Genomic DNA, 23,708 nt, shown 5'->3' with positions numbered 1-23,708 from the left:
TGACGAATTCCTGTTTTCAAGATACTGATTTTGGTGTACAATGAATTTACCACTTTAAAGGAAGTATGTAATTATTTGCGAGTCCACCAGTGTGCAGTCACTTTTTAAGAAAATATGCTCGTTTATTTGCTTAGGTTACAACTGCATGCAGGTTTACAGATATTGGAATCACTTTATTAATAATGCACTACTGTGTTAAGTAAATGAAATGTCTTTCAGTAGTTTATCAGTTTTTTAATTACAGGTGAGCGACCACATTCCAAGATGAATTAACAATGATTACACTTATACCAGTATTCCTTTAGATGGTGTAGATTAACAGCTAGAGAACATTAAAACTAATGTGACATAAATATGATCAAATCACTACAAATCTTATTACTAAAGAACTAGTGCAGTAACCAGTGGGGGATGGAAACAACTGTGGAGAAAAGCATGAATAATATTTAGACAATTGATGCGATACATAGTGAGTCAGGGGGAACAAATTGATAAATGATACGATATAGTAACATGAAATGTATCTGCAAGATGAAGCTGTAAGTATTGCACACTAAGTAACTTTACGATGGATTAAAATATGTTGTGCCTTTTGTAATCATATTGGTATAGTGGAATTTGGAAAATTGACTCATTCCACTGCATTGTACCTAAAATCACTTTTCTTGGTTGCCTTTATTGTCTTTCACCAACTACAGTATGAATATGAGTCTTATTAATTATAATTCCTTCTGTGTATTAGTTTTTACTCTATATATTCAATCTGTACAATGGAAATTCTAAGTCTTATTTATTTGCAGTCTTCTTGTTATACTACATTATGGATGGGTGATATTTAATGTAACTCTGAAGAGTACTTAATGAATTGTACCTATTAGGCAAAGAATACTTTCCACTCTGAACCATATCAAAATTTTAATAGTATAGATCAACAAAATCATCGATTTATGAAAATATGATGTAATGGACGAATAAAAAAATCTATTCACGAAGTGGTGGCAGGAGAACATACATATAAAGGTATTAAAGTTTGCAAGCTTTCAGAACCAGAGGCTCCTTCTTCTGGTAGAAGGGTTGAAGGGGAAAGAAGAGTGTTTTAGAAAAAAGTCTGGTGAGTTTTAGGAAATAGGGTAGAGCTTGGAAAAGTTGACCAGAACCCCAGGTCAAGGAAGACTTAATGGAACCAGATGGGATGAGGAGGACAGGCCGATTGTTGAGGACTACACCAGACAAGATTTGAAAATCTAAGAGTTTAAAGGTGGAAGATAGGGTAATAAACAAGATGGAGATTACTGTATTTACTCGAATCTAAGCCGCACTTTTTTTCCGGTTTTTGTAATCCAAAAAACCTCCTGCAGCTTAGAATCGAGTGCAAAGCAAGCGGAAGTTATGAAAAATGTTGATAGGTGCCGCCACAACTAACTTCTGCCGTCGAATATATGTAGCGCTACACAAGCATGCTTTGTGGGCACAAAGATAAATACTGGCGCCAAAACCTCTGCATCAGTAAATAAATTTAAAAAAAGGTAGAAGACGAGCTTTTTTTTCCTCCGCCCCGAGTTTCGACCACTGCATTTTCGTACATTATCCAACGAAGTAAATACAAATTCCGGATTGTTCATCTTTGAATGTAGCAGAATTTCAATGTACTACGAAAATCCGACTGGCAAGACTGTTAGGGATGTTTTTCAATATGGCCAACTCTACGTTCAGAGTTTTTTCCTACCTGTGAGAAGAGATGGTTGCTAATAGGAACCTGATGACATGATATCACATGCAGTATTCTCTTCACCATAAGAATAATACGAATATAAACATTTTGCCATGTATTCTTTCGTGTTTGTTGCTATCTCATTTAAATCATGTCTGCGTAATAAACTACGAAACTAGAGTGAGACAACAGCAAACGCGGAAGAATATACGTATCGTGTCATGTTTATATTCGTATTATTCTTATGCCTAATAGTGATACAGTCAGAAATGGAGCACGGCAACTGACTAGATTTTAAATGTAAGATGACTAATTTCTGTGCAGAATTTGATGTACTAAAGAAGCGGCCGCAAAGATTTTCAACAGGAGGAAATTTTTCGCAAAACTCTCGTTCAGAACATGTTCTACCATACGCATGTTCTATCATACGCATTTGGTTCTTGTTGACCATTATCAAAGAAAGCAGCAGTGTAAGTAACAACAAATAGCAGTCTCTTGCCATTGTTTCGCTAATGAGACGATTCCTCTGTTTTTTTTTTTTTTTTAAGCGGCGGCAGCGCGCACAAAAGCAAGTCATGCCACCAGCGGCGACAGGCCGTAAACACGCACTATCAAAATGCGACAAACAATGCATTACACAGTACGGTAATGCATTTTCAGTTTAGAGTGACGTAAACACCTATAACAAAGAAAACGGCACTTATCAGATCAAAGCAAAATAAGCAATCGATTCAAACCAGACGAAGCACGTGAAAAAGGAAGGGTACCCGTATAAATACAGAAGGAGCGCCTGACGCACAGCAATGGCTACCTGGTAAAGCTTAACTGCTAAGCTTACGACTCGAACCAAACTACTGTAGCTGTATCGTCTTTCATTCGACCTAAATAGTGTCTCATATTACAATGGACCAACTTTGTTTCGATTTGGAGGTGCGGCCTAAAACTTTTCTCTCCCCTTGAATTTCGAGTCTCAAATTTCAGGTGCAGCTTAGATTCGGAAATTTTTTTTTTTCCTTTATTTCGAGTCTCATTTTTCAGGTGCGGCTTAGATTCGAGTAAATACGGTACTGACAAAATATTGTGAACTAATTAATGAGAGCAGAAAGCTAAGTGCATTCTATTGTAATAAGGGTGGGGGAGGGGGGAATAGATCAAAAATTGAAAGATAATAAAACTAAAAGGGAGTGAAGAAAGGAGTAGTTACTGTGAAGAAATGTTGAGGCCAAAGACATTAATGTAAAATAAACCAAGGTTGACAGCAAGAAACGACGACATGTCATAACTCCAGTTCCCACCTGCGGAGTTACGAGAAACTGATGTCTGCGGGAAGAATCCATATGGCACGTGTGGTGAAACATGCACTGAAGTCATGACTGTCATGTTGTACAGCGTGCTCTGCAATAGCATATTGCGTTTTGCCAGTATGCATTCTCTGCCTATACCCATTCGTAATAACTGATAACTTGATAATAACTGATAACTTGATAATAACTGATAACTTGATGATAACTGATAACTTGATGATAGTCATGCCAGTGTAAAAGGCCGAACAGTATTTAAATAATTGCTGGTTATGACATGTCGTTTCACAGGTGGCTCTCCCTTTGATAGTACGTATTTTGCCAGTTACAGGACTGGTGTAGGTGGTGGTAGGTCTTACAGCATGGAAGGTCACAGGGCAAGGAGCTGTAGGATAGGGAGATGGGTACAGAAGGAGCATATATCTGCCAAGGTTATTTCCTAGATTGGGAGAACGATGAAAAGCTCTTCTGGCTGTGCTGGGCAAAATGTCGGACAGAATGGATTTCGTATCAGGGCATGACTTTAGGAAGTCATAGCCTTGTCGAAGTAGATGAATAGTACATTCAAGACCAGGATAATACTGAGTGACAAGTGGTGTTTTTGTTGGCAGTCAGCCGTGCTGGGATTTGATTTGCTACTTCTGAACTAGGCTGGTGGAATAATTATGTCCAGTGAAGGCTGAGGTGGGAATGTTGGTGTATTGCTGTAATGAGTCTGTAACTGAACAAATAATTTTGCCTTGAATACCAAGGCTGTATGGAAGGGAGTGTTTGATATGGGATGGATGGCAACTTTCAGAATGGAAGTACTGTTGTTTGTTAATAGGTTTAATGTAAATAGATGTGTGTAGCTGGCCTTCAATGAGGACGAGATCAACATGAAGGAAAGTGGAATGGGATTTGGAATAGGACCATGTGAAATTTATTCTGAGAATGTATTTAGAGATTCCAAGAATTTTAATAGGTCAGCCCCACCATGAGTCCATATGGCAAGGATATCACCGATGTATCTAAACCAGACCAGAGACTGAAGGCGTTTGGATCCCAGGAAAGCCCCCTCCAAGCGACCCACGAAGAGGTTGATGTAGGAAGGAGTCATCGTGGTTCCCATGCTTGAGCCCCTGGTTTGTTTGTACATCTGTCCCTCAAAGGTAAAGATGTTATTGGTAAGTATAAAGTTGATTAAGGTGAGCAGAGAGGATGTTATAGGTTTGGAATCTGGTAGATGTTGACTGAGGAAATGTTCAGCAGCAGACCGACCATATACATGAGGTGTTATGTTACGGAAGGTGGTGTTATTAACGGTGACAAGCAAGGTGTGTGGTGGGAGTGGGACATGCACAGATTTCAGATGGTCTAGGAAAGGCTGCTGTCTTTAGTATAGGAGGGAAGTCTTTGTACTACGGGTTGCAGGTGCTGATCAACTAAGGCAAATAAATGTTCGGTGGGTGCTTTGAAGTCAGCTACTATGGGATGGCCATGGTGCTTGCGTTTGTGGATCTTGGGATAAAGGTAAAAGGTGAAGTGTGTGGTTTGGGTGGGGTGAGAAATTCTGTGGGTTGAGGAGGGGTGTCAGATAGCTGGCATAGTCCTTCCCTTACATACTCTTGTTGGTCAAGTACCAGAGCGGTAAATCCCTTGTCTGCTTGGAGGATAATGGTGGTGTCATCAGCTTTTAGGGAACAAAGAGCTTGGAGTTCTACAAAGGACAGATTAGGGTCATGTTGTAGGGACCTGAGAAAGGGTTGTGAAGCAGTGCTGGATGTGAGTAATTCTTGGAAGGTTTCTAACAATTTTAATTTTTTTGCAGTGACTATTGCTTTCTTTGCTCTCTTTTGGTGTTCTATATTTTTCATTTTCTGACAAGCCCAGTTTTTGCTGCCCCTCTCCCACTTCTATCACATATAGTGCACTTCGCTTTCTGCTCATACTAACACATACATGAGGTTTGGTAGTAATCTCTGTCTTGGTTTTTACCCTATTTTCCACCTTTAATCTCTCAAGTTTTCAAATCTCATCCAGTGCCATCCCTAACAATCAGTCTTTCCTTCTCATCCTCTCCGATAAGTCTCCCCAGGGTTCTGAGCAACTTTTCCGAACCCTACCCTTTTTCGTAAACCTCATCAGTCCTCCTCCTTAACCCCTTTTCTTTCCCCTTCAACCTTTCTGCATGGAGGAGGACTCACTGACTCTAAAAACTTCCAAACTTCAGTGCCTTTATATGTTTGTTCTCCCGCCACCGCTTGGTGAGTAGAATTATTATCTATTCAATGGCATTATACAGGGTGATTCAAAAAGAATACCACAACTTTAAAAATGTGTATTTAATGAAAGAAACATAATATAACCTTCTGTTATACATCATTACAAAGGGTATTTAAAAAGGTTTTTTTTCACTCAAAAACAAGTTCAGAGATGTTCAATATGGCCCCCTCCAGACACTCGAGCAATATCAACCCGATACTCCAACTCGTTCCACACTCTCTGTAGCATATCAGGCGTAACAGTTTGGATAGCTGCTGTTATTTCTCGTTTCAAATCATCAATGGTGGCTGGGAGAGGTGGCCGAAACACCATATCCTTATCATACCCCCATAAGAAAAAATCGCAGGGGGTAAGATCAGGGCTTCTTGGAGGCCAGTGATGAAGTGCTCTGTCACGGGCTGCCTGGCGGCCGATCCATCGCCTCGGGTAGTTGACGTTCTGGTAGTTACGGACAGATAAGTGCCAATGTGGTGGTGCTCCATCCTGCTGAAATATGAATTGTTGTGCTTCTTGTTCGAGTTGAGGGAACAGCCAATTCTCTAACATCTCCAGATACTGTAGTCCAGTTACAGTAGCACCTTCAAAGAAAAAGGGACCAAAAACTTTATTGGCTGAAATGGCACAGAAAACGTTCACCTTAGGCGAGTCACATTCATACCGAGTTGTTTCCCGCGGATTCTCAGTGCCCCATATACAGACATTGTGACGGTTGACTTTCCCGTTGGTGTGGAAAGTTGCTTCATCACTAAACACAATCTTTGAAACGAAAGATTCATCTGTTTCCATTTGAGCAAGGATAAAATCACAGAAATCGATTCTTTTAATCTTATCAGCTGCAGACAGTGCTTGAACCAATTTCAGACGATAAGGTTTCATAACTAACCTTTTTCGTAGGACTCTCCATACAGTTGATTGTGGAATTTGCAGCTCTCTGCTAGCTCTGCGAGTCGATTTTCCTGGGCTGCGAACAAATGCTTGCTGGATGCGTGCTACATTTTCATCACTCGTTCTCGGCCATCCAGAACTTTTCCCTTTGCACAAACACCCATCCTCTGTAAACTGTTTATACCAACGTTTAACACACCACCTATCAGGAGGTTTAACACCATACTTCGTTCGAAATGCACGCTGAACAACTGTCGTCGATTCACTTCTGCCGTACTCAGTAACACAAAAAGCTTTCTGTTGAGCGGTTGCCATCTTAGCATCAACTGACGCTGACGCCTAGTCAACAGCGCCTCAAGCGAACAAATGTACAACTAAATGAAACTTTATAGCTCCCTTAATTCGCCGACAGATAGTGCTTAGCTCTGCCTTTTGTCGTTGCATAGTTTTAAATTCCTAAAGTTGTGGTATTCTTTTTGAATCACCATGTATTTTTGTAGGGTGGGCTTCGCCAACTGTTGTCACAAGCAAGTTTTTAGCATTTACCCTGTTATTTAATAACAGTGAGAACTTTTCCCTTTTTCTTTCAATATTTTTCTTCTTGCTGTTAAGATTTCAGTAATTTGAAACAATTTATAACATTTGTGCCTTGTCACAGTAATATGCATCACAGTTAAATCTTGCATTGTTACGCAGCTAGCTCTGTGCGGTCTGGACGTTGTTCATCCAACTGTAATGTATAAATTCCTTTAGAGCATTCTATCGCAGCTGTTTCATTAATAGGTTTTCCTAGGCTTGGTGGTCCATTCTATATGGCAACAGTGACATATTAAAAGCTCTACCTACATAGGATATAATTCACAGTTGGAACATATTTGTTCCTGTAGAAACAGTTAATAAAGTCACTGTTCCACTGGGCGAGCAGCTCTGTAGGTCCAATGCAAAAGCCTTGATGTGTTTTTAGCTCCAAGTGTATTGTGTGTTCTTGATTGCATTTCTGCACCTGTGTATTATGCAAATGCAACATACTGTAGGAAAGTGAAGAGTTACATTAAGTTTTATAATTAGTTGCTTGTGGATGTCAAAATGGAAAAAGGCATAAATTTGTTCTTTTGGAGAAGAAAGCAACAGAACTGCACGATGCGCTATTTGTGAGCAAATTTTATGTTTCGTCATAGCTACTGTGGCCAAACAGTTACTTTCAATTGTGAAAATGAGTCTTCGTTCAGTATTCATTCCCTTTTCATTTTCTGCTTTTGTTTTCACTTTTTTGAAGCATCCTTCACACCCTACAAGGAACCCATTACGTGGTTGGATCATAATTAATAATTTAGCCCATCCGTATACTATTCTAGACAGTTCAGAATGCTCCCTAATATTTTGCAGTTAAATGTAAGGGGGATGATGTGGTGGTGGTTTTGTATGTAGATCGAAAAATTAAATTTCAAGTAAATAATGCTTGTGTTATCAGCACCCTTTTGTATAGCTGTGAGATATGGACAACTTTTGCTAAACACAAATCCTGACTGAACAGCTTCCATATCCGTTGTCTCCAGAGGATCCTGCAGACTCTTGGAAGGATAGATTGTGGCTCGCAAGCACAACCAGCATCCATGCACTCCTGAGAGCCACCGATGTCTAAGGTGGCTGGGACATGTCAGGCACATGGGCCATGAGCGAATACCAAAGAAAGTGCTTTATGGAGAACTTTGGGAGGGTGTGAGGCCAATAGGAAGACCGCACCTTCACTTCAAGGATGCCTGCAAGAGAAATCTGACCAGGGCCAGCATCAATCCAAATCAGTGGGAAAATAAAAGCAGGTGACCATGGCAGGTAGCAACAAACTGTGCGCAATGAGGTTGAGGTTGCAGAGAACAAATGCATGCGAGAAGACATCAGGAAGAGGGCAGGACGGAAGTAGGGAGTGGCATCTGGTGGAAGTCCTTCACATTTCAAGTGTCCAAATTGCCATAGAGACTGCCACTTTTGAGTGGGACTTTTCAGCCATAGCAGATGTTGCCGAGTTTTAGCCAACTATGCTACACCATCATCCTTTGAGGATGGGCGGATGCCACACTTGAGTGTAAGACAGAGTGTACTGCAGGAAATTTTCGTAATAGAAGGAGTAAAAATAACAGCTCCCCATGCAATTGAGTCACTGAGTGGCTGATGTGCACATAAACAAGACTGAAAACATTGCTAAACTTCTGGGCATTGTCTTCGTCCTGAGATAATAAGTATAGAACACACACACACACACACACACAACGACAACAATCACTGCAGATAGTTGGAGACTCCAAACATATTTAGTAAAATGCAATGCAAAACACAATCCTGGCACATAATGACAGTGGACATTATGCTGCTGGGAGATAAGCCGTTGAAGAAAGTACATGTCAGTGTTCTTCACCCTTCCTGTTCCTGGAGAAACTGCAGAATAAATTGGTAGTTTTGTGTGTGTATTGGGGGGGGGGGGGGGGGGGGGATGGAAGAAAACTGATGGACATCAGACCTCTGCAGACAATCTGTTTTTCTGTTGTATATTAATAGTCCAGCTGGAAATAAAAGTACCTAAATGACACTTTTGCATGTCCGTGGATCATCAAGGAATGTCAAATTTGTTTCATACTACTGAGCTGTTTGTGCACAATAAGTTGACGACTAGTGTGGTGGCTGTTGGGAGCAGCCATGACCCCGCTTCTTCCAAGGGGAGATGAGCAATGAGGGGAAGGCAGCGACAGCTCCTTGGCAGCCGTGCTGGCACCACTACCTGCGTTTTGTGCTTAATACGAAACTGAACGTGACCGTTGTGGACATATTGCCTGCTTAAGTGACATTTCCATTGGATCAGAAATCACCTAATTTGTTGACATATTCATGCTTGAGAGTTTTACTTACAACTTATGTATTATTTATTTATCACAAATAATTCGAAAGTCAAAACCGATTTTTGGAATATGTTTGCACTTTTCATTTATCAAACACAGCACAACAGTAATGTTTACGAAGTGTAATTAACTTTGCCTGAAAGAATTGTCAAAATGATGTTCACTAAAGACCACTGTCATTTGTGTTTGATTCAAGATTATCATCATCATAGCTTGAGGGCATGACATTGATAACTTAATTGATGAACATTTCCATTATTCCATCTTGTGTCCAATACTCTTGCTCCAGCTGCTGCACTTCCCTGCAGTAATCTTGGTGGTACTCTGCAGCAACTGAAAGGAAAGCAGCATTAACAATATTCTGCAATCTTTTCTTTGACATGTCACCAGTGAAATTGTTCTCCCTGAAATTGTGTTTTATTTTCTCCCATGCCAATTCGATCGGTTTTAGATAGCAGTTGTAGGGTGGTAAAAAGACTATTTTGTTGCCTCTGCTCTCAGCGATTTTATCCACGGCACACACTTTTACAGCTGGTTTATTTTCCTTTTTAGACAATATTTGAGTGTTACACATTGAATCATTGTGGTTTATTTTCCTGTCTTGCAACTACTCTAACATAGTAATCCTGTGATCGTATTTATTAGGCATCCTGTCAAACTTCCTGCTGTGGTATGCCACATCATTCGTACAATCACAGAATTGGGTGGAATATAGGAACAAGCATATCTGTAAACAACACCCCCTTGACATCCCATAGTTTCGTTAACTTCAAGAAAATGCAAAACAGTTTCTTGCATGAAAACTCCTGACAAACTACTACTGTGTGCCAGACTGGGTTCCCAGGTTCAAGTCCCGGTCTGGCAATCAGGTTTAATTTGTCAGGAGGTTTAAAACCAGCACACACTCCACTGTAGGGAGAAAATACGTACTTGCCGAATTTGTCATTTTGTGGAAGTTTTTCTCAAACTCACAGAAATTTTCTTACCAATGCAAAAATGTCAGTGTCAAAAATGAGAATGGCACAAAGACAGATGGGCAGAAACAAACATACCATTGGAACCCTTAAACACACACAATTGGCACCCCCAGTCAAGGAAGTATTAATTGGGTTTGCCAATCAATTTGTTTCACCAGAAAGGAAGAGAGAAATGCAGTTTAGACATCTTTAAATTTTAGCTGTTTTTTTTCTTATTTTTATTTAAATGGTACTATACACGTAGATGCTTCACATTTATGACAAAAGTTGTAAATACTATTAGCAAAAATCGGAGAATAATTAAAAGGCAGTCTCTTACTGAGACACAGTGCCACATTTTTGTTACTTGTTATCAAATATTTGATTATAGAATAGACAAGAGGTATTTTAAATTTGCAAATGACATCCTCAAAGTTTTTAATCTAAGTGAAATGCTCTGGTTTTAGTTAATTGAATAGTGTTTCTCGGTAAAATCAATATGTATTCCACTAACATTTTTTATTTTTATGTTTTGTCACAATTTTTATTCATTAATAATAATGCAACAACAATGAAGACTGCTTTGGTTTTTAAGAATAACTGCACTTCTGCAACAAGTACTTCCAGAAAACTCCTGAAATAAACTTGCCCCAGTGACTTGAAAAAGTAAACTTGAGTAAGAATTTGTTCTAATGTAAACACCTGAGCAAGTGCTTACAGAAGTTACTTGCTAGTAAACACAAGCCCTTTGTAATACTTAGCATTAGGAGCAACTTGATGTTGGCAGCACTTGGATACAAATGAAATATCTTTCAAGTGATGCCCATTTTCTCCACTTCTGGCAGCACTAGTGCAATAGTCAAGTTGTTATGGCCACTGCTATTTATGATTAGTCTATATTATTTGCAAATGATACCTTAATTCTAATAGAAATTGGTGATTCTGATAGCACACCTTTGAAAAGCTCAAGGAATGTCAGATTTGTTTCATATTACTGTATCTACCACTCCTATTGATGATTAGTTAGTGTTATTTGCAAATGAAACCTTAGTTCTAATAGAAATTGGTGGTTCTGATAGCACGCTTTTGAAGAGCTCAAATCTTAACTCCACATTAGTGATAAGGGTATAATTTACAATATTGAGGCAGTGAGTAGGACCAACAATATAAAGTTGTTGGGAGTAAATATGGGCAACATGTAAGTTGGCATGTAATCATGATAGTCTTAACAAATAAATTAAATGGTGTATAATGTAAATGAGTAGATAAAAAAGTTCTATTTATGGAGGGGTAGCATAAGGTAACATACACAAAAGTTTAGAAACTGTGCAAGCTGTCAGAGCAAGTGGCTCCTTCAACCGGCGGAAGGGTTGAAAGGGTAGGAAGAGAGAGAAAGGATTTCTGAAACCTCACCAGTCCTATTCCTTCGCCCCTCTTCCTTCCTTTTCAACCTTGTACTAGGAGGAGGAACCACTGGCTCCAAAAGCTTGCGCATTTCCTGAACTTTTATGTGTGTTTCTTCCTGGTGCTGCTTGGTGGGTAAAATTTTATCCATGCAGTAATATTCTCAAAAATTGATTATTTCCATTGCTAAATTAAATGTTTTGTCATTTCCAATGAAGGGAATAGTAATATTATTATGTGTATATGCTGTCCACCAAAGAGTTCAAAGTCCCTTATTTTATAAAAACATAAAAATTCAAACAATCCCTCCAGCCCCCATTTTTGCAATGTTGTGGGTTTTTTATTTATTTCTTATATTTTTTATACACACTTGAAAATTTTGTTTCTGACAAGGTTACAGTACTTGTTACAGTGTTGTGAGCTTCCCACACACAGTTTGAAAGCTTAAGCCCAAACAACATAGTACATGGTTTTATAAAACTTCCACAGAAGGAATGTACTGAACAAGGGAGCTTGGTTGTTGAAGATACCTGTACCCTTTTCATGGAGAAGTGCTGTTATCTGGTAGAATAAGTTACAGATTATGAACAGTATGAAATGAAACAAACTTTAGAATTACCGCATAATTTTTATTGTACTAATAACTAAGGAAACTGCATTTTAGGCATCAGCTGTATGAATTATTCTTTATTGCAACCAGTTTTGGTCGTACTGACCATCATCACTGTAAGAAAGAGCAGTACATCAGATGGATAAGCACTTCATTTTCCTTTAGATGAATTGAAAGTCCTCATAGCTACAACTTGTGTCCACATTGCAATAATGTAAATAATATTTTGACAGCCTAAAGCGAGTGACTTCATTCAAAAATTTTACAAGGTCTGTGGACCCAGATCTCATAAAAACATATGACGTTTTGTCTTAGTAATCATATATTATCATTTTGTGTGCAATTCTGAGTTTGAAGTAAGACACAAATTACTGTTATTACTTACTTACTTACTTACTTGCTCAGTTAGACGCACGGATAACATCACAGCCCAGCATCCTGTGATCCACCTACTAGATAACTAACATGTTTACGGAAGTGACAGTAGAACTTTTGGTTTGGTCACCACGTTGGTGCAGGCGTGGAGGGGCCCCATCTAAAATGCTCAGATTACATATTGCTGGTCTCCAACTTTGTCATACATCTGTAATCTGAAGAATACACTGACGGAGGGGAAGGCATGACTTGAGGAATTCAGATTGGAATGAGGCTTGGTTGGCTTATAGTTTACCTGGATGGTGTTATCCTGCAGCAGTAGTAAAACACACTGACTAGCAAATTCCCAGAAAAAATGTTACAAATTTTTACCCGCACTTTGCATACTAGTTCAGTGAACACCTGAACTCGTGTAAAATAGCACATTGGCAACACACTTGATTTTTTAATCTGCTGACCTGGGTTCAGTCCCAGCTTGTGCCAAATGTTTTTCCTTCAGTAATAAGTGGAAGGATTTTTAAATAAAATGAACAATCAAAACTATCATAAATAAAATCATTAATAATTTTATATATGAAGAAACTGTTTGTTAGACCTAATGAAATGAGTTAAAATTAATATTATATTTTAAAGAAGTTAAGTAATAGTAAATCCATTTTTCAGAGGAGAGGTATATGTTAACCCTTTCAGACCTGAATTTTTTCTGTAGAAGGGAAAATTTTTTAGTGATTTTATATGCAAGATTTGTACAAAAATATGCACCGATTTTCAAAACATACTTTGTACTCTTGGCTTCATTTTGTTGATTAAAATAACTAGCTACAAAATATTCTCTATTGTAACAAACAGTAAAATGATCATTCAATGATTACCATGCAAAATAACAATAACAGTATTCAGCTATACAGTAGAATATAGCAAACCAACTGCATCTGTGTATTCTGGTGGTTGCAAGCTGCTGCACATCTTACTACATTGACTTGCTGACATTTTTGTAGTGATGCCCAATAGTTGACAGCACTTGTGCATGATGCAAAGGTTGAACATTCACAAATGTGTACATCATTTTTCGATTGGGGAAAAATACCTCTGTTGGAGCTAAGACACAGTAAAAGTTAATGTACACAGTTATAGCAAGAAGGTCTGAAGGGTTAGTACAATAGTATTATCATTAAAAAGTAATTTTTTGAATTATTATTATTCATGAACAGGTCCAAGTTGTTCATTAGAACTTTTAACATATTTATTCTGTGGAAGAGTTCAGCTGACGATCTGTTGCTGATAGGCACATGTTTCAGAATATCCAAATGTTACAAGAGCTATTCAAATAATAGTAATTACCCACTGCAGTATGTTATCATATTCTACATTTTATGTGGTTGTTTTGAACAATCTCAAATACATGTGCCAGTTCTTCAGTTCTTTATGGAATATTGTCGAGATTGGAGTGTACATATTGTTGAAGATCGTTGCAGTGGATATGTCTGTTAATAAGGAATCCAAGAGTGTATCAGAAGTTAGAGATGAAATTACTCGAGACTAATTATACAGTGAAAAGTCAATGTTACTGTTGAGAGATGCAGTTGTTCTGCTAGATCAATGATAATAATTTGATTGCACCAGAGCCTTAAATTTTGATTCCTCATGAAGCAATGTTAAGAGATGAGGAAACTTATGCATTTACTATGGCCATACTGACTGAAAAATGTTTGTTACTTATGAGGAACTCTTCCATGAAATTATAATTGTCATTTAAGTTCTTGCATGTAAAAAAGTGTAAAATCCTTGTAATATAAAGAAGATATTTTTATTGTACCAGATAATCTGTTGTAATTGTAATAAAATTTTTATTTTTAAAGTACAGTATTAATTTTAACTCATTTTATTAGCTCTAACAAACAGTTGCTTCAATATGAAATATAATGATTTCATTTACAATGATTTTGGTTGCTCTTTCTGCCTTCCTTTCTTTCTTTTCCTTTTCCATTTGGTTCATCTAAGGACCACCTGCTGATTCCAATGCTTCCTCCTTTGTTCTTATTTCTTCTTCCTGCAGTATTCTTTCACCTTATCACTGCGTATTCTTTCTCAAACCATGTCAACCGTGCCTTCTGCTCCCTCCTGTTTTGGAATCCTTCCTTCTTAAAAATCTCTCTTTCTGTTGCATCTTTTTCACTTATTTTGTTTCTTTCCAAATCTTTCCTAACTTCTTGAATCCATGTTATTGTTGACTTCTTGTCCCAGAGATATTTGAAAATCTGCTTGGTTAACCTGTTGCTGTTCATTCTGTATAAATGTCCAAAAAAATAGCAGTCGCCTCTTCCGTAGTGTTTAAGTTATGTTTTCCGTGTTGCGATAGACTTCTTCATTACTTCTTAATTTCCATGCTTTTGTATTTCTAGCAGACCAAGTATTTTTCGAATGATTCTTTTTTCTAGGACTTCAAATTTGTGTAATTTGTAATTCAGTACCAAACATTCACTTGCATAAAGACAGTCTTGTTTAACTACTGTGCTGTAGTGAAGTATTTTCAAATTATGAGACAGAGGCATTTTGTTGCCATACCATATGTTCTCACTATTTTACGTACTATTTCTTGTAAAGCAAATTTTTCTAAGACATTTTCTTGAATCACTTCTCACAAATTGTTAAATTTAGTAACCCTCTATCTGTTCGCCAACTGTTACTAGGATTTCTGGGCCATTTTTTTATGTTGGTCATAAATTTCGTTTATTCTGCAGAAATTCTTGAACCTACTTTAGTGGCCATTTCTTCCAAGAGATATTCTTATACCTGCTTTGGAGGCTATTTCTTCTAAGAGATTGATTTGTATTTCTGTATATGTTAGTTTTTCAGAAAGAATGGAAAAATAATCTGCAAGTGCTAGACAGTGAATTTCAATCCTTTTTCAATGCTGGGCCATCAACAAGTGTCAACCTGTGAATCATTCAACGAAACAGCATCAATCTGGGCTTTCAGAGGCAAAGGCCCACTTATGTACTCTTGATGACTACCCAATACAAAGCTTTTACACCTTGCCTGGGCCCATCAACGCCGACATTGGATTGTTGGTAGCTGGAAACATGTTGCCTGGTCGTACAAGTCTCGTTTCAGATTGTATCAAGTGGATGGATGTGTACCAGTATGGAGACATCCTCATGAATCCACAGATCCTGTATGTAGCAGGGAACTATTCCAGCATGTGTAGTTGGACTGATATGGGACTCCTGATACGTATAGATATGACGCTTGACAGGTGACACGTATGTAAGCATCCTGTCTGATTACCTGCGTCTACTGGACTTTTGCAATTTCAGCAGGACAGTGCGTCACACGACACATCCAGAATTACTAGAGTGGCTCCATGAAAACTCTACTGAGTTTAAACACTTCTGCTGGCCACCAAACTTGCCAAAAATGAACATTATTGAGCATATCTGGAATGCCTTGCAATGTGCTGTTCAGAAGAGATCTGCACCCTCTCGTACTCTTACGGATTTATGGACACCCTGCAGGATTCATGTTGTCAGTTCCATCCAGCACTACTTCAGACATTAGTTGCGTCCATGCGTCATGTAGAGGCACTTCTGCATCTTGCAGGGGGCCTACATGATATTAGGCAGGTGTACCAGCTTCTTTGGCTCTTCATTGTGTTTGCACCCTGCTTATCACTTTTGGTGTGCAAAGTATGGATAAGAGCCACTTCCCAGTTTTCTGAAATCTTTTCAATTTCCCATATTTCTTCAGATATGATGTGTAGGTTAGTTATAATTTTTTTGTTCAGACGATTTTATAAGTTCAGTTGTAGTACAGTCTTCTCCACTGGTTTTGTGGTTTTTCGGGATATTTACTGCCTTTTAAATTTATTCAGCTTTAGGTGGTAGGTTTGCTTCTGTTTTTTCATGAAGATATGGAAATTCTTGCTTACATTTAAGTTCTTCACAGTTCAAGAGTTGGTCGAAGTACTTTCTTGCTATTGCACAGTTCTGGGTATTGCTCAGGCCTATTTTACCATTTTCATCTCTGAAGCAAGTACTTGTTGCTTGATACCTGTTTCAATGTTTTTTAAACATCAGATAGAAATTGTGGGAATTATTTATAACCAAGCTGTTTTGTATGTCTACAAGTTTTGACTTCTCACAAGATTGTTTAGCCTTCTTTAGCTTTCTTGCTATTTCTTTCCTTTGAGTTGTAAATTCATCAAGATGCTCATTCTCCCCAGAAAAATTCCATTTTTTCCACTGTTTTGCTCTTTCTGTAACTGCTTCTTCACAGATTTCATTTCATCAGACTTTCTTCTTCATTTTTGTTGATCCAAATCCATTCTTTGTTGCACTGTTGTTTTCTTTGGATAATTCTTCTAATTTTCCTGATTTAGCTGTTTTAATTTTATCTTGAAAATGTTTTATTGCCTCTTTTGTGTTGTTGAGCCAGTCTGTGTTATATTTAATCAATTTTTGTTGTCTCTCTTGGTTTTTATTAGGGAGAAGTTTCAGTTTAATCTTAGTCATCTAATGAACAGAGTCAAATTTTCCCTATTTCTTCGTACTTTTGCATTCATGATTGCTTTAATATTGCTTTGAGAAGTAACTGCATGATCTAAATGAATCTCCTGTAGTATTGTATTGGGAGATATCCACCCCTCCCCCCCCCCCCTCTCTCTCTCTCTCCTCTTTTTTTAAGGAAGTTGACATTAACTTCAACTGAAATGTTTTACAAACATGAATTAGTTTTCTGCCATTTTTGTTCATTCTTTTATGGGCTGGATATTCTACTACTATTTTTTGGATAGTTTTTATTCTTTCCTTATTTGTGTATTAAAATTCCGCAGTAGTATCACAACATTTGATTGTGGAATTTTTGATATTTTGGCTTCCAAAAGTTCCCAGAATGCCTCTACTTTACTCAGATTTTTCGTATTGTCATCATTAATTGGAGCATGCCAACTAACAAATGAATAATGTTTATTTTTGCATTCCTTTGTGTGAAGAGAGGGGCTTTCTGAACTGAATTTGAATTCTATAATGTTATCTACTAAATTTTTATGAACATAGAAGGTGGTACCAACTGTTGGTATGCCTTTAATAATTTTTATTGCTGGTGTACCCTTTAATATTTTGTGTTGTTTTGACTACTGTAACATTTTTCTCCAAAAATCTTGTTTCTTGTACTATTAAAATTTGTATTTCATGCTTATCTAAGAGAATTTCAAGTTCTTTCTGTTTACCTATTTTTAGTAATGAGTTTGCATTCAAGTTGCCTGCGAAGAATTTTCTTTTGAACTTGAGTTTGTAAGGATACCAAGGCTGCTCCAACTCATCCGTATCGCAGATATTGGGTTTCCCAGAACCCTAGGTCCCGATGCATTGCCTAAAGCAGTGGGTCCCTCTCTCAAGTTACTGTCTGGGTAGTCCTATCTTTTAGCAGACTTTCAATTCTGCAATGGAAATTGTACATTGTACATGGCAGGAAATAAACCGTGAGATAAGTTCAGATTGTTGGTCTGAAATGATTATTTCTCATGGTTTTCTTCATTAGGTTCTTCCACTCTCTTTGCCATTGGGAGCTACGATTCCTCTTCCGCTGTTGAGACTGTTGACCGGGCTTCACAGGAAATCCTAGGCAGGGGCCCTCACAGGGTGCTACCATCCAGAGCCAGATGGATACAATTTTTTTCTTGGGGTGTTACTCCTGCCCCTCCTCCACAGATTATTCGCTTTATTTAAAAGTCCTAATTATTATAAAGAAAAAATATTGGTGGAATCTGGAATTTAACCCGGATCAGCAGATTAAAAATCAAGCTTGTTTCCACTGAGCTATTTTTACACAAGTTCAAATGTTCATTAAACTAGAATGCAAAATGCAGGAACAAAGTTAAAATCTTTTTTTCTGCGCATTGGGTGTTCAGTGCATTTTATTACTGCCCTACAAGATAACCCTCTTTAGGTAAACTACAAACCTCATTCCAGTATGAATTTCTCAAGTCGTGCCCTCTCCTTGTGAAACATCTTGCAAATAAAGTTCTTCAAAGTTGTAAATTTCTTGCCAATTTTCTTGTATGAATTGTTTCATGTCAGTAATAATGTGGTGTCTTAGTGAAAACACTATCTGTTAGCAGCTCTTTTACAATCATTGCACATAGTATATGACAATTGAATATTTTTACCACTTCCATTGTTTGCCTTTCTCTTTGATAATACTTGGTGAAAGAATTCATAAATTTATTAGATATAGTGGGCAGGAGCTTTATCTAACATAAAACAAAAATATTCAGAGAGTTTGAAGATGCCTTGATGGTATCGTACAACTTTTTGAGCTGTGAAATTACTTCTTGTTATTGATTAACATTATCTCATGTAGTCGCAATTGACTTTAGGGTCACCCTCTAATAATGTATACATTATTATGAATGACATGTTTTCAAATATAATCATTGCGTCGGACATAATCTCTCTCTCTCTGTTGTTAAGTTAATGGTAAACATCACCACACAGGGAAATACGATTGAACAACACAAAATGGTATTTTTGGTGTCTTGTAAGACAAAACATAACATTGGTTATTATGCAAGTAAATGAGCACTCACTGACTCTCCTCTCATTTTCAATGTGTTCCTTTTGGTTTATACTGTTAACAACAGTTTTGCATAGTTTGACTGCTGCAGTCCAGATGGTAAGCATTTCAACAGAATCACCACCTTGTCTATCATATTTCCACATTTACTCTTTGTCAAAATTGCTGCAAGTTATTTTAGAAGTGTTAAATGTGTTGTCAAGGCACACAACTTGCTGATCTTTTCTCTCTACATTGAGTCATTTTACCGTAGTTTTTCTTAGTACTAATGTTGTAATGCTAAAACTACTGTTGAGTGTGTGTTATACATACACTCATAATAAACAAACAAAAAATCAGTAATTGTGTGTCTTGTGGCACTGCTGTCAACCATTTTCCATTTCATTTGGATAATAACAACACAATTGAAATGTAAATTGTTTATTAAGTTGAAGTACTGCATGCTTGATAAGAAAATCACTATTTATTGGAAGTCTTAACTTGTAGTAGGTACCTGCCCATTACATGCCTAAATTACAAGGAGTGGCCTATATAGTATCTCCTTTTCACTGCTTATAAATCTAGTCTATTATTGTTTGTGAGTTACATCTCAAGTCACCACATTACTATCATTGCATTTAAAATCTGTGAATGTTACTCACTGTTCCTGAGACTAACTTCAAGAACATTTTCTGATTGCAGGGTGCTGGGCAACCGGCGATACAGCTTGTTGGGATACAGAGACCAAGAAATGTACCTGGTGCTCAGCTAAATGCTGCTAACAAACAGCAGCTAGCGGCTCGTGGTCTGCTCAATGCTCAGAGGCATACGCTGAAAGTTGCTACATCAAATGCTGGTAATTCTCATCTTTAATCTACTGCCATCACAAGGCTTGTTGCCTTTGGAAATACCTACCTGACTGAGAATGGAGAGGGGAGATTGATGTGCACGATGTAAATCAGCCAGTGCTGTAAATTCATGTCAGGCCCAGATTTGGGATTTCCCTGGTAAGTTAGAAAGAAATTTCCATTAGCTTTGTGATATGAAGATGGGTAGGCTCATTCACAAGGACTGGTCTGATATGGTACTACAGCAGGTATTAAATTGTTAAATGATTAACACAGTTGCATCCCAGCTACAGATAGATTTGGTAACATAACACTCTGAAAAATTTAGCTCCTACTGCAAGTCAGTCTAAAGTGAGAGATAAAGAAATGAAAAAAGGGGAGCAGAAATATACCAGGCGAGAAATTCAGAACTTGTACAGTTAGGGACTTGATGCAAAAACAATTTGACCTTCACACAAATTGGTGAACAAAATAGAAAAATAATGTCTTTCTTATGAGTGTGTTAAGTCATGTAGCTCCCATATGCATTTCTAGAAAGCTTACTATGTATTGGCACCTGTTTGCAAAATAATTTGTGTATAGTAGACATCTTGCATAATGTTACTACAAATAAATATGTAACCATAATTAACCCTCTGACTGCCCGAGGCAACGTACAACCATTCACATACTTGTGTACTCTGCATGTGTTAATATACAGAGACATATTGTGATGCTGAGGGCCCACTGGCTATGAACCTGCACAGTCTCTATGCATATTTTCTCCTGTGATCTTAAATTGCTGTTTTATTTTTAGAGAGTCTTGCTCAAAGTGAGAATGAAGCATTCTTGAGTAACATTTGTGAATGAAGCATTCATGAGTAACATTTGTGAATCGTGTAATACACCTATATGTTTCTACAAGAGATTACAATTCTCCAGAGTCTGAGAGCAGTTTACTTATTGGCTAAGAAACCAGATACTAATGCAAAACCTGCCACTGTGTGTTGGACCTTGTTTGAAACTCTCCACTCAAAAAATTATTAACTATTGATAAGTGGATAGGAAAATCACTTCTCTAAATCTAAATGAAGAAAAAAATAAATAAAAATATGTTTTTAACTCCCATCAGTGCCAACCCAAAGATTGAATCAAAAAGTTGGCTAGAAAATATATAAAGGAGGTGTAAAAGGCACTGAATACAGAGTTCTTTTCATTAGAATTTAATTCCTAATGAATTTCTGTGCTAATACTCCCCTTGACTTTACAGACTTCAGATGCTTTAACGTGTAGTCAGTATGTGAATTACAAAAATTAGATGAAGCATAGATTGCAGCAGTGAAACAAAATTATACGTAATCTTCTATTCTGTTGTGCAGCTATTATTTGGACACCACAGAAAAGTATTTGGAAAACTTGATTATTTGGTCTTGAGGGCTGTCTAGGGATAATTTATTGAATTTATGTGCTTCAAATATAGAAGTTACCTTTCAGAGTTTTCTACCATACAATAAAAATCAAAGTTTTCCACCATACAATCATCTTCCTTGGAAAGTTGTTTGCAAAAAAGAGTTATTTTGGTAGCAGAGACGAACGTGAATGGTTGGGCATTTTGGATCCTACAGTGTTTATTCCATAAATTGTGTACAATAAGCAACTAAATAAGCATCATTGCAGACTGTTGACCATTTTTGATTCACAAGAAGCTATTCAAAAGAGAAGCAACCATTTTATTAGCTACTGCACAAGGCGGAGACATCAATGACTTACTCCAGCTGTTTACACATACTATCAAAGGTATATGTCCAACTGTGACTGACAACCAGTTTGCTATTGTCTTAAAAGTTACCAAACAGTTCTCATGAGACATATTCAACAAAGTGAAATTTTAAAAAATGTCACTGTAGTTCACATAAATGCCAGTGTAATATTAAATTAACATGACAAGTGATTGGTGTATCCCATTCATCTATAAATGGTATTATTGAACTTTACCACATACATGACTTTAAAGATGTAAGTCACTTTGCGAGTTAGTGTAGGAATTCGCCTGCAGAAAAGCTGCAATCTAAGAAATTGCTAAGTAAATAACACACTCATTATACTTATGATGTATCAAGAGTTGGCTATGCTTGAAGGACAGATAGGGTTGCCACTTCATGCTCCAGAAAATATTCAGCATAATGTTAGCAGGGCACTGGATCGCAGATAATTATACAGCAGTCAACATGGCAAATAGAAACACGTCTGCTGCAGTTGAAAGGTTGAGGAAGAAGAGGAGAAGAAAATGAATTCGATACCTCATCATTGTCTTATGTAGTTTTATATCTGTGCAAAGAGAGATGTTTATATAAGGATTCAGTTTTTGGTGATATGAGAGAAATATGTCAGCACACGGAAAACCAAGTAGTACAAACGGTGCTAAGTGTAGTGATTTAATTCATTGCTTAGTTGTAACTATTGGGAGATGGAACTAGTAGAAGTGTTTCGTAATGGCAAGTGTGATGGTCATTCACATTCAGGAAAACAACATGCATTGCTGAATGAGGAGATGGGACAGATTACATAGGTTATTGGAAAGTATGCATAAAAGAGTGGTAATTGGTGAAAGACTTTTGTATATAACTGTAAGTAAGGGCTGGTGGGATACAGTTTTTTTCAGTAAAGTGTGTTTGGGGGGCTCACTACACTCTTCTAAGCGTGGCATAATTTTGTTGTTTATTCAGCACTGGTTCATTGAAACATGCAGGTATTAGATAATGTGACTCCCTTGTATACTCTGTCTCTTGTTAGGTGTTAAAGGCAATAACCACCTGTTGCTGATTCTGCTTCATTAGTTCTGTAATGCTCTATCATAGGTTTCCATGTTGTGTTTTTATTCTTCTTTTATATTACTCATGAGAAGATATGTTACCTCCTTTCTTATAGACACTATTCAAACTTCAAAATGTACTTAATATATTTATTTTAAACTGTTGTTAATTTTAACAAGAACAGGCTGTATCAGTTGTCCATCTAAAAGTAGTGTGTGCATCTATCACAACATTTGTGTAGCTTAAAAAAAAGGGTATTATTTGTTGTGTTCACAAAACTAACATATACATGCCATCAATCATTCTATTCGAATCATATAACCAGTCTCATTTAGATGGCAGAATAATCTCTGTACTGTTTGTCAACGTCTTCCTGACAGCCTTTTCGTGGAAGGCGAAGGAAGTTGCCTCCTCATGGTGAATGTACCTACTGATGGAGGGGGGAACAAATTCTGCTTTCTTCACACTGTGCTACATGTGTACTACATGTTTGAAAGTAGTGGTAACAAGTGCTTGAATATTTCATGAAAGTGGTTTAGTGAGTTTTAGTTTTCAGTGGTTGTACTTATTGCTAAAAGTTCCACATCAGTTCTCAAAAGCAACATTCTGCAAGATTATTATTTTCATTGCTTATTCTGTATTCTAGCAAACCACACAGAGAAGTCTTAGACAGCTCCTCCATCAAGATTGGAATTGCTTCACCATACATATAGAAGCAAACCAGTCTCTGCATTGCAACACAACATTTACTATCTGCTGTAACAGCTCCTGCAATGTTACACGTTGTATTGATGTTGTTAAATATATAGTGGTGGCCCCACACATTACTCATAGCTTAACCAGCATACATGTGGAAACCACTATTTTGTGTAAGGGTACTTTAGCATCTATGGGGAAAGTTTGAAATCCTTTTATGTATGTACAAACAAAGGTTAATTCCAGATTTGTTTTCATAGCTGCAGCATGTGAACACACACGGGAGGGGGGAACCCCCTCAAACTATACAAGCATAGGCGAGCTGTGTGGTGCAAAGATGATTTGTGCAGACTTATGGATAATGCTTGCTCATGTGTGCTTGTCAGACTTTCAGTGATGTGTGTAGCTGTCTTAACATTCCT

General features: G+C 37.5%; 1 protein-coding gene across 2 annotated transcripts in view; it reads left to right on the top strand.

Moving 5' to 3' along the window:
• The window catches only part of LOC126198837 (putative mediator of RNA polymerase II transcription subunit 26), a 308,309-nt gene that overhangs the window by 191,940 nt on the left and 92,661 nt on the right, over positions 1-23,708 (top strand). For both annotated transcript variants that reach the window (XM_049935414.1, XM_049935415.1), the window contains exon 17: positions 19,653-19,806. In XM_049935414.1, coding sequence (XP_049791371.1) covers positions 19,653-19,806 — 154 coding nt within the window. The remainder of the gene's footprint in view (positions 1-19,652; positions 19,807-23,708) is intronic.

This window comes from Schistocerca nitens, chromosome 8 (assembly GCF_023898315.1).
Source record: "Schistocerca nitens isolate TAMUIC-IGC-003100 chromosome 8, iqSchNite1.1, whole genome shotgun sequence".
In the NCBI taxonomy this organism is placed as follows: Eukaryota; Metazoa; Arthropoda; class Insecta; order Orthoptera; family Acrididae; genus Schistocerca; species Schistocerca nitens.
Note: the sequence above shows the minus strand (reverse complement) of the source record. Positions and strands in the feature narration are given on the sequence as shown.